The sequence below is a fragment of the Vigna radiata genome, chromosome 3 (assembly GCF_000741045.1).
Source record: "Vigna radiata var. radiata cultivar VC1973A chromosome 3, Vradiata_ver6, whole genome shotgun sequence".
NCBI lineage: Eukaryota > Viridiplantae > Streptophyta > Magnoliopsida > Fabales > Fabaceae > Vigna > Vigna radiata.
This window is the reverse complement of record NC_028353.1, coordinates 1,392,720-1,403,071: the sequence shown is the minus strand read 5'-3', so window position 1 is coordinate 1,403,071 and position 10,352 is coordinate 1,392,720. Positions and strand designations below refer to the sequence as shown.

Here is a 10,352-nt window from a genome sequence, read left to right as displayed (position 1 = left end):
TTTATCTATAGCACGAGGCCACGAATTATCAGTTCTAAATAACGATAACACGAGGCAAGTTTCATATTGCGTGCAATTTCATATTCAGTAGATCACTTTGACTCTCAACTAGTGTTTATGAGTTGAAAAAACAGGATACAAATATATATTTTTTGAATTTAATCTAAATTGATGGATTTAATTAAAATTTAAAAATACATTAATAAATTATTTATAATTTGGTTTGGATATAATTCCTTTATTATTATAGAAAACGAATTAGTAAAATAATCCAACAACGTTAACAAAACATACGTTGATAAAAAAAAAAAAAAAACTTATTTTTTAAATGTTTCCTTCCCTTTTATTAGTTGCTATACAAATAATCACTAATGCATGAAAGGTGGCGAATTGAAATTTGAATAACTGAAAAAATCATAAAAATTGTAGGATTCATTTGATGAAAAAAATTGTTATAATCTCGAAAAGGGTCTACGATTACATGATCGATAAATAATGTATAATAGTTAATCCTATAAGTGATTTTCAACTGCTTATAGCCTTTAATCCTTATATTATTTCTTAAGATTTTTCACCATTTGCTTCAATCCTTGCAGATACAAAGAGAATGTACATTTGTTGCGTCAAACCCAAACAAAACAAAGATCTGACTACTTTTGCTTAGAATGGTGGAACGGTGTATAATTCCTCATAAACAAACTAACAGAGATAATATCTCACCTTGTGACCCCAACATTACAATTTCATAACACTCGAAAACTATAAACCTTAAGAGTCCATGATCCACGATTCTCAGTGATATTTATTTTAACCACGTTGCTTTAAACCAACTCCGAAACCTGTAACGGATTATTATATTTTTTTAATGGATCATCAATATATATATATATATATATATTTTGAAAGTCCTAATAATCTTAAAAAAATAATAATCAAGAAGACACATTAGAAGTTCTAATCGGGTAATTGATTTTAATTTCCCAGTTCTAATTTGAAGTTATTTTTAGATTGGAGAGAGATTAGATTTTTGTATTGAGTGTATAATGACCTAACATTCTCAAGAGAAATGGTGAAGATAACTTAGAAAAGCAATTATAGAAATCCTTGAACAAAACAGGTCTTCTTTTTAACCTTGTCCAGAACAGTGTCTTGTCCTTATCACAGTTTTTAAATTGTGATGATCACATTTTCATTCCCATTAATATCTTTATTTTGTTATTTTTGGGTAAAATGAGTTTATTCCTGTAGTCAATGAGTTCATTCCATGGATGACGCGTCTGGGCCCATCTCATCATATCAATGATACATCAACACGTCAGCATCGATTTAGGTGAAAATATTAATAACAACCGAAATGATTGAATTGATGAGTTCAAAAACCATTGCTTCACTCATTTCATCCTCTTAACTCATAATCATACCAAGTTGGCGCTGTTATTACAATCAATATCTCACAAACTAATACTTTCACCAAATAAATAAAATTAAAAACCTATGCTTTTACACACAACCAACGTTATATATATAAATAAAATCGCCCACATCATGAAGTTGGTTTAAGTGATTACCATTAAAAAAATGTTCCAATTATAGAATTTTTAAAATCATACAAGAAAATTAAGAAGAGACTAAAATTATAATTGGGTTAAAAATAAATTAAAAAAAAATGTTGTATTGATTAAGTCTCAATCATTACCCACCAAAGGCCATGGATTAAGTGCACCATGCATTTCTTGTATTATTAACTAGTCTGAGATATAATGATTTTATTAATGGAAAACAACTTCATTCAAAAATTGTTTGGTAGATGCTCACGTGGCTTTCTAACCTTTTCCAGGAAGAGAAAGTGAGAAACAATGGAAATTGAAGCAGTGAAAGAATAGCTTGACATGCCACTATGCGTGTACGGACACGATTCTTAGTTTTACGAAATATAACTGCCGTATACATCTCTATAATGTATACGTATATCTATACAGTGAAGAAAATATATTTTTACAAACACAAATATCCACTATAACTTTTTTAATCAATGATTAATAAAATCGATTCCAATAGACAGCGTGAAATACGAATGCATTTTAAAATTATAATAAATACGAAGCTATTTGGAGCATTAACATGACCAAGTTAAAGAAGGAGAGAATCTCGATCTCAATAACGAATTTAGATCATATGATGTTAGTAAACATGACAACATGACATTCTAAAAAAAAAAATAGAAAATGAAAATAATAATAATAATACGTGTTGTGTTGTTTCGGACAACATCATCCTCATCCCTAATGTGTCTAATGCTATATGGTTCTGGCAACGTGGTCCTGTGTTTCTTTGACATTTATCTGAAACATAGCCGCACACCAAAGATTGAAGTAATTATCGTAGGTTTGGCAAAAACTTCATCCTTATCCAGAAAACCGAGTCACGTAAATTTCGTGATGAAAACCATGCATAGAGAAGAATGGGAAGAACGTAATAAGATCCACGGTGTGATAAGAAGGAAGGTGAAATTTGACTGTACCATATGGGCTAAATGATTGGTGAGAATTTGTAATCATATTTATCGAAGGTTTAAGATAAAAAGTGATTAGAGTCATTGGACTGTGATTAAGGTTTCACTAATCTAAGATCCATGACAGCGAAAATTATAAATATGGATCGAAAATAAAAGATAGGATGATTCACATTTATTGCATATTTATTACTGTTTTACTGAATTCCCGAACGGACAATCAATTGACTTAAACATCGAAGACCTTTTAATAGGTACATTTCTGGACGATTGAAGAAAAGAAAGAGATTAGAGCGGAAGACCGGACGATTCTAAAAAAAAATTATAAAGGTATTTCGTTACTCGACTTTACAACTGAAAGATTAACAAGAATATTAACTATGATGATTTGCAGACTGAGTATGGGAGTTCCATTTCCAAACCTTGCTTTTGGGATCCCTTCACCATATTTGGCTGCATTATAATTAACATCAACTTAGGGTGGTGACACTCTACCTAACTCCTTTACCTTATTCCTCCATCACTATGTCTCAACTCTTATTGTCTTCTAGCTACCCTAATTACTAACATTTTTTCACCACATTTATAACACTTTCACTTTATACAACTTTTTTTTTTTTCTCAATCCTTATAATGTCATATAAAGTTTGGTATTCTACACTCACTTCACATTAATATTACACAATCAATGATATTTACTTTTATTTAATAACGTTATTAGTATTTCAATTATGTTATTATTGTTTTTAAAAATTTTCACATCAACATATACGATTGGTTTATAGTATAAACTAAAACAATCTTTATCTTATGAATTAATTTAGTAAGCTTAAGTTTTATTGCTTTAAAATCATATACGAGATATATAAAAATCCATTATCGGCTCCATTTGATATTCTTTTTCATACATAACTTTTTTAAGCAATTATGTTTGTGTGTAAGCAATTCTATCCAACATACAGTATTATCTAACTTAGTAACTTTCATAAAGGAAATTTGCCCATGGTTAAGATTTTCATTCCTTATTCATATAGTAGTAAAATTTAAAAATTTAAGTGTCATCTATTTGATTTAGTAAAAGAGTTAATCTCCGTATTGGAAAAAAGGTTTGTGGAAACTTTAATTCAAAAAGGTAAAGTTAATCATTCTAATGATTAATTTTGTTATTTTAAAGTTTCTGAGTTAGCTAGTGTTTGATGGATGGAGCCAAGTTTAGAACGAGTCAAGTCAAATTGTAATAATTTTATTAGTTTAATCTATATTTTAATTGTTGGATTATTAGTTTTAAAGATGTCATGTAACAGTCATTTTAACACTGTGAGATAATAATTGATCAGGATTGTTATATAACTGAATGAAATAAAAACATATAATGACAAAAAAAATCATTTTTCATCTTCGCATCCCGTGACACTGATTCAAGTAAAACCAAGTTCGAATCTTTTATACGATATTTCTGCTTTACACACTGTGAATGAAAAACATAATTAATAAAAAAACAAAAAATGCTTCTGGTATATACATTTGAGGTTGAGGATGACTCTTCTGTTCGTCTTGTTCAATGCACCAACATACAACATCATCAAAGATTTCGTTTTGATGTAATACCTATTTATATATTCTAAGCTGATATTATTTTTAGTTCATATAATATTTTTAGTTAAATATATATATATATATATATATATATATATATATATATATATATATATATATATATATATATATTTGTTAAGATAAATTCTAAATTATAAAACATTTATAGATTTATTCAAAATTAAATTTTAAAATTAATTTAATTTTACAAAATTTATTTTTAAGATAAAATTTACTTACATTCATATACTTGAAATAGAGCTTATTTTCTCTTTGATTTCAAATGAAATTAAAGAAGTAATTCAAAATAGTGTTTTACAAAATTTGGTTTCCCGTATGCATTATGTAACCAAACATCCCATGTTATCCAATAATTCTAAATACACGCCAAATATTTCAGTTTGCAGTTTCTACACTCCTCTTTCGCCACGTTTTTTTTGTCCACGTGGAGCTTCCGAAAACAGTATGGAAAAATAAATTACAATATTTCGTTTAAAAATTTACAATCCTTATATAATTTTTTATGTTTAAAGAATAATATTATGCCCTAGAAACTCTGGTAAACATAAATTAATTTGATTTCGAAATTTATGAGAATTGGATCTGAAAGCTTAACGGTTTCAGATAAATCGTGTGTTCCAAACACAACCACGTGGACGGGTGCTGATATTTTCCATGTTTCCAACTTTATATTTTAAATTACTAGATTCCTTGTAATCGATAACGAGAACTAATTCCACACACTGATTTTTAAATATTCCTTTGTTTATAAATAGAAAAATGATTAAATACCCGAAATTAATTACCGTTTTCTGGCAGAAAATATGTTTTTGTCTTATATAAAGTATAGGATACACGGCCCAGTAAGGAGAAAGTGGGCCCTGGATAAGATAGAAAAAGACACGGCTCTTTGGTGGGCCCATCTGAGCCAACGGATAAAAGAAGTACGTTACGTGGGACAGGTAGGTTTCGTTAGTGGGTCCCATCCCACGAGGATAAGCAATACGCATTATGCAGTCTGCGTCTCTGTGCCTTGTGTCGCTTTGTATATCTTACATAATTTATTTATTTATTTAATTTAAAATGCAAAACATTAAAACTTAAATCATTAACTCGATATCTTGTTACCATGGCTTATATTTTTCTGAATGTTTTAATTATATTTGATGATTATTTTAGGTAGTTAGGAGATTATTTGTTGTATATTTAAAAGTTTTACTAAGAGAGAGAGAGATAATGAAAGTAAATTCTAAAATAAAATGAGAGGATTAGCTGGTGTGTCTGTTTCCCTGTTGAGGCACTGTGCAAAAGAGAGTGTGGACAAAATACCTTCCATTACCCAACAGAAGATTGAAATGTTCAAAACGGACAAAAATAAACCTCTTTATTCACACACTTGGATGGTTGGAGATCAATTACATTAAAACAAAATAAAAACCTCAAATTAAAACCTAATTTTTCAATACCATCTATCCTAGCTCATACATAATATAAAAACTTAATTATAAAAATATTTTTTTACATTCAAAAATATACTTCTTTCAATAAAACCTATTTACAGAGCAAATCTTATAAGGGTATATTAACTTTTTAACACGCTAAAATTCTTATATAATGCCATATACTTTTTCAAACAAATCTTTATATATATGTTTATTGTGGGAACAAGATCAACTATCTTCGACAAAGTTTCAAACTTCAATAAGTTTGGATTATTCCAGTCTTTCTCTTGAGAACTTTTTATCTTTTACTTGTAAAATATATTCCAATGTTTTAAGTCAGCAAGTGATTATTCGATTATCAAAACCAATTTCTATTAATGTAATAAATACAACTATCTATCTTGTTATCTCACACTTATATTAATACATTTTTAAAATAAGCTTTTAGTTAGAATTGAGTTAATGACAATCTAAAAAATGATAAATATACTTTATTTTTAAATGTGTTTAATTTACAACATGATCAACTAACATAAATTTGATCAATCGTCCTCTCACTCTCTGATAATAATTGTCTCATCTTCGAGTAAAAAAGAGCAAAAACATTAATCGTTCGATCAATGTCTAATATGATGGTTGAAAATATTCACCTTTAAGTCAATTGTTGATGAGAGGATCACACAATAAAATATATATTAAAGTTTTAGAAATTTTGTTCTAGTAGATAATTTTTATACATAAATAACTTTTTTTTACTCTTCTTGTTAAACATTTTTTTTTGTATAAATAAAGTTGTTGAATTTCAGAAATTCTTGTTGCTGTGTACATACTGCAACTCTGTAATTTTTTACAAGATACAATTACTTTTTGTCAAGCAACAACCTGAGAACTAATGATATTTTCAAACATTTGTATTAATTAAAAGTTACAAATAAATTTTAAAAGTGATATCATACGTTAGAACAACAACAACAAAAATATAAATTAATACCTTGTATTATATTTTTATAAAGTAGATGATTTAGTGCGTCTTTTTAGATTATCATAAAACCATTTAATTTAGTGATATAATGAGAATTTTATCCAAATTATTGTTTTAAAATACATGGAAGATGAGTTAATAGAACAATTGTTTGATCGAAAAGAAGTATAAAAAAAGTAATGATTGATAAACAGATAAATAAAATATAAAAATATATGTGGAAAAAAGATACTTTATTTTTTAATTTAATTTCACCAATTTTTTTAACCAAATCTCTTAAATTAATTTCTTCCTTTTTTTTTTCTATTTTTTGGTACTCTATGATGTAAAACAATGACCAAAGAGGAAGAAAAAAAGAAAATGTAACTTAAATGTCGATAGTATAGTCAGTATGCAGAAATTTCTATAATTTAATATTCTTTTAAATTAAAGTTTTATTTTGATAGAGACAATTGTTTACATTAAAATTTTTAATTACTTCTCTCTGCACGCAAATCTGAGGATTAAAATTATTTTTGTTTTATACTCATTCCTTAATGAAACAATAATAGTAATATAAATTTTTTTGTGGAAAATATATATATTTTTATTTTAATTTCTAATGCCCAATTAAGTTCAAATTCATCTTCATAATAATTTAATATTTTTATAAAACAATGATTTCAATACATTAATATGTTTTTAATGTAAAATATATAATGATAATATTAAACACGTTAGTCAAACATAAAAATGAAAACATTCTACATTTGATTCTGAAATCTAATATATATATTAATTTCTGTATTTTGTTATAGTATAAGTTGAAAGGCTGATATTTAAATAACACTAAATGATGAAGATGAGATAAAAAAATTTAAAAAAAGTTTTTGTTGAGTCAAATTAAAAAATAAAATGAGATAATACATAGATATGAAGACAAAATTGCATTTCAACATATATAGTAATAACGTTTGATTTTCATGCACACGACTCCTTTGCTTCTCCTTCGTTTATCTCTGAACTGGCATGTGAATACAAACACGACTCTCTCTTTCTCTCTCTTCTCTCTTTTTTTTCTCTTCTTCTTTATTGCTCCAAATCCAAAGCTCTTTATTTAAACTCCCAGACTTTGCAGCATTAAAACAGAAAAAGAAAAATAGAAAAATCAAAAAGAGTGAGGAGTCAGTGATGGGGAGGAAGATGCAGCAAGTGCATGTGCTTGGTAACCAAAACCAAACAAAGTTCAAGACTTCATTTTTGGGATGATGCTTTTCTCAGACACAGCATCAAATCCAAAACTGTTTGTTTTTCGTCATCTGTTTCTGAACGCCACAGATCAAATGGCAGAGCTGCTGCTGATCACATGCCTTTCACTACTTTTTCTCATTCAATATCAAAACTGACCAAAAAAAAAAAAGATAACTGAGAGGAGGCAATTCTGTTTTCAGTTTTTGTGTCGTTTTTTGTGAGTTTGAATAACGAGTTACAAGTACAGAAACATTCCCAGTACGCCAGACAGGCTTCAGTGTTAGAACCAGGAAAAGGACCTTTGCTGGTGATTTTTGTAATAGCAATCTGCATCCGTGTGAGTGGTTTGTTATTGCCAGTGCCATCACTCTCTATAACCATTTTGGGTGAGTTTTACTTATCATAAATATTTCACCATCCTTGTAACATTTTGTTATTGGTATTTTTTTCTAATTTTGAGTTGATCTTGGTTTAGGAGTAAAGTTTCCTTGTGGGATCATTTTCCTTCTACTTATGCTGCTGAGGAACAGATCAAGAGCAGTGAGCAAGCCAGGTTTGATGGCTGATCATAGCTCTCAACAATCACCCAGTCAAAACTATGCTAAAACTATACCCTCTCTGTTTGGGTCACCAAAATTCAGAGATTTCACCAACAAGTGTCTCTCCTCTGGAACCGAGGCCTTAAGGAGCCCAACTTCGATTCTTGATGCCAGAGCATTATCCCCTTTTGTTTTTGGAAATCCATTCTCAACTCCTCCAAACAAAATCAGAACTTCCTGGGACAAGCCTGATTCAAAGGGTCTTGGTCTTGCTCTTGTTGGTGCTTTCAAAGATGAGGATAACCCGATTCGTGACCATTCTGAGACCAACAAGGGAAACGTTCTGCTTAGAGTGAAAATCCCATTTGAATCTCAGACGTGTGCTGATGATTTTGGAACCAAAACCAAGGATTCAAAAAACTCATCAGGGTCAGGAAGTTTTGCAAAGGATGATTGTGCTTCGACATGTGTGAGGGCTCTGTCTTGGAGTGAGATGGAGCTTTCTGAGGAATATACATGCGTGATATCCCATGGACCTAACCCAAAAACCACACACATATTCAATAATTGCATTGTGGTGGAGACCTATTATTCTCTTCCCCAAAACCAAAACTCTCATTCTGCTGCCTCCTCAAATTTCCTCAGCTTCTGTCACACTTGCAAGAAACATCTTGACCAGACCAAGGACATCTTTATTTATAGGTACACACGCTTTTTCCATCCCAACCTTTATAATTTGCATTACTGATATTTATAATCTCAGTCTTCTTCTGTAACTCCTCAACCACAACACAACAAAACTAGAGATCCTTTTAATCATGTACTCTGTCATTTTTTCTTTCAACAATATCCCGACATGAATAGCACTCTATAGTCTTTTTATTCATTCATTGATCTTATTTAGTTTAATCGAGCTGAACAAAGTTTAAGGTAATGAACTGGTTTACTTTTGTGCAGAGGAGAGAAAGCTTTCTGTAGCAGGGAGTGCCGCCACCAAGAAATGGTGCTGGATGGAATAGAAAATTTAGAGTTTGAAAGCAATGGCTTTTCTTGACTTCACCAGCGTGCTTTGCATGCACCCTGGCTCCAAAGTCCTGCATTTTGATGAGGATAATAACCGGAAAAACGCACAAAGTCAAATCCAAATTTTCCATTCGTCATGATTTTATTACAAGACTAGGAATAGTTGTAGTAACTAGTTACTAGTTAGTATTTCATTGTAATCAGTAATGTCCTTTTTTTCCTTTTTATTACCACCCTTTTTGAACAAGTCTTTTGCGCTGTTAATTTTCTTTTTTTGCGTCCTCTCCCTTGCAAATAGAGATAAGAGAGGATGTTGTAGAGTTCATTCCAAGTGATGACTAATTTGATTGCTTCTTCTGGTTTTGGAGTGAAGCAGACGATGATGTGTGATTGAAAACAGTGCCTTTCTTTTTCTCCTTCCTTCGAGTTTATGATAATGATGGTGCTACCTATTGTTTTAGAAGAGGACCTGTTAATTATTTCTCACAAAGATTCCTCTCTTTTTCTCTCTCTCTCTCTCTGCATGAACTCTATTATTATCATCCTTAGTCATTGTCCTTCTCACCCTTCCTTGAGTTGATAAACAATTCAGCAAACCATTATAATAATACTCTACAAAACTGACAATGACACAAAAAATATACATAGGCTAAAAGTCCTTTTCCTTACCCATTACTTCATTATCCAATTATTTTAATATTAGGTTACGCTTAGAAACTTTGATACGCATTAAATCCAAAATCCTCATTTTTCAAAGGTTTTTTGAGTTAAAAGCCGTATGTGATGAATTAATTAAATACCCGAAATTCTTATTCCACATCCAAACAGCCTGGTCCTAATCCATAATAGTGAAGCCAAGAGATTACTGTCAGAGAACAGAAAAGGTATGAAATAACTGGAGTGATGATTAAAGGAAGGAGCAGAAGTAAATGGAGTTGAAAAGGCGAAAGATTTATGTGACAAAAAGAAAAAGGCCAAAAGAGATGAGGTAAAGGTGTCCTAATGTCCTATACTATCATAAGCTTTAA

General features: G+C 29.8%; 1 protein-coding gene across 2 annotated transcripts; it reads left to right on the top strand.

The window, feature by feature from the left end:
• The first annotated feature begins 7,501 nt into the window (after nt 1-7,501).
• On the top strand, nt 7,502-9,787 carry LOC106756679 (protein MARD1). Of its 2 annotated transcripts, none has more exons than XM_014639195.2 (3): nt 7,502-8,148; nt 8,246-9,003; nt 9,259-9,787. In XM_014639195.2, exons 2-3 carry the CDS (start codon nt 8,276-8,278, stop codon nt 9,353-9,355), a joined length of 825 nt encoding a protein of 274 aa, XP_014494681.1. In that variant the 5' UTR covers nt 7,502-8,148; nt 8,246-8,275; the 3' UTR covers nt 9,356-9,787. The 2 variants fall into 2 exon arrangements, with proteins under 2 accessions (XP_014494681.1, XP_014494680.1); XM_014639194.2 differs by having other exon boundaries at nt 8,238-9,003.
• The last annotated feature ends 565 nt before the right edge of the window (nt 9,788-10,352 follow it).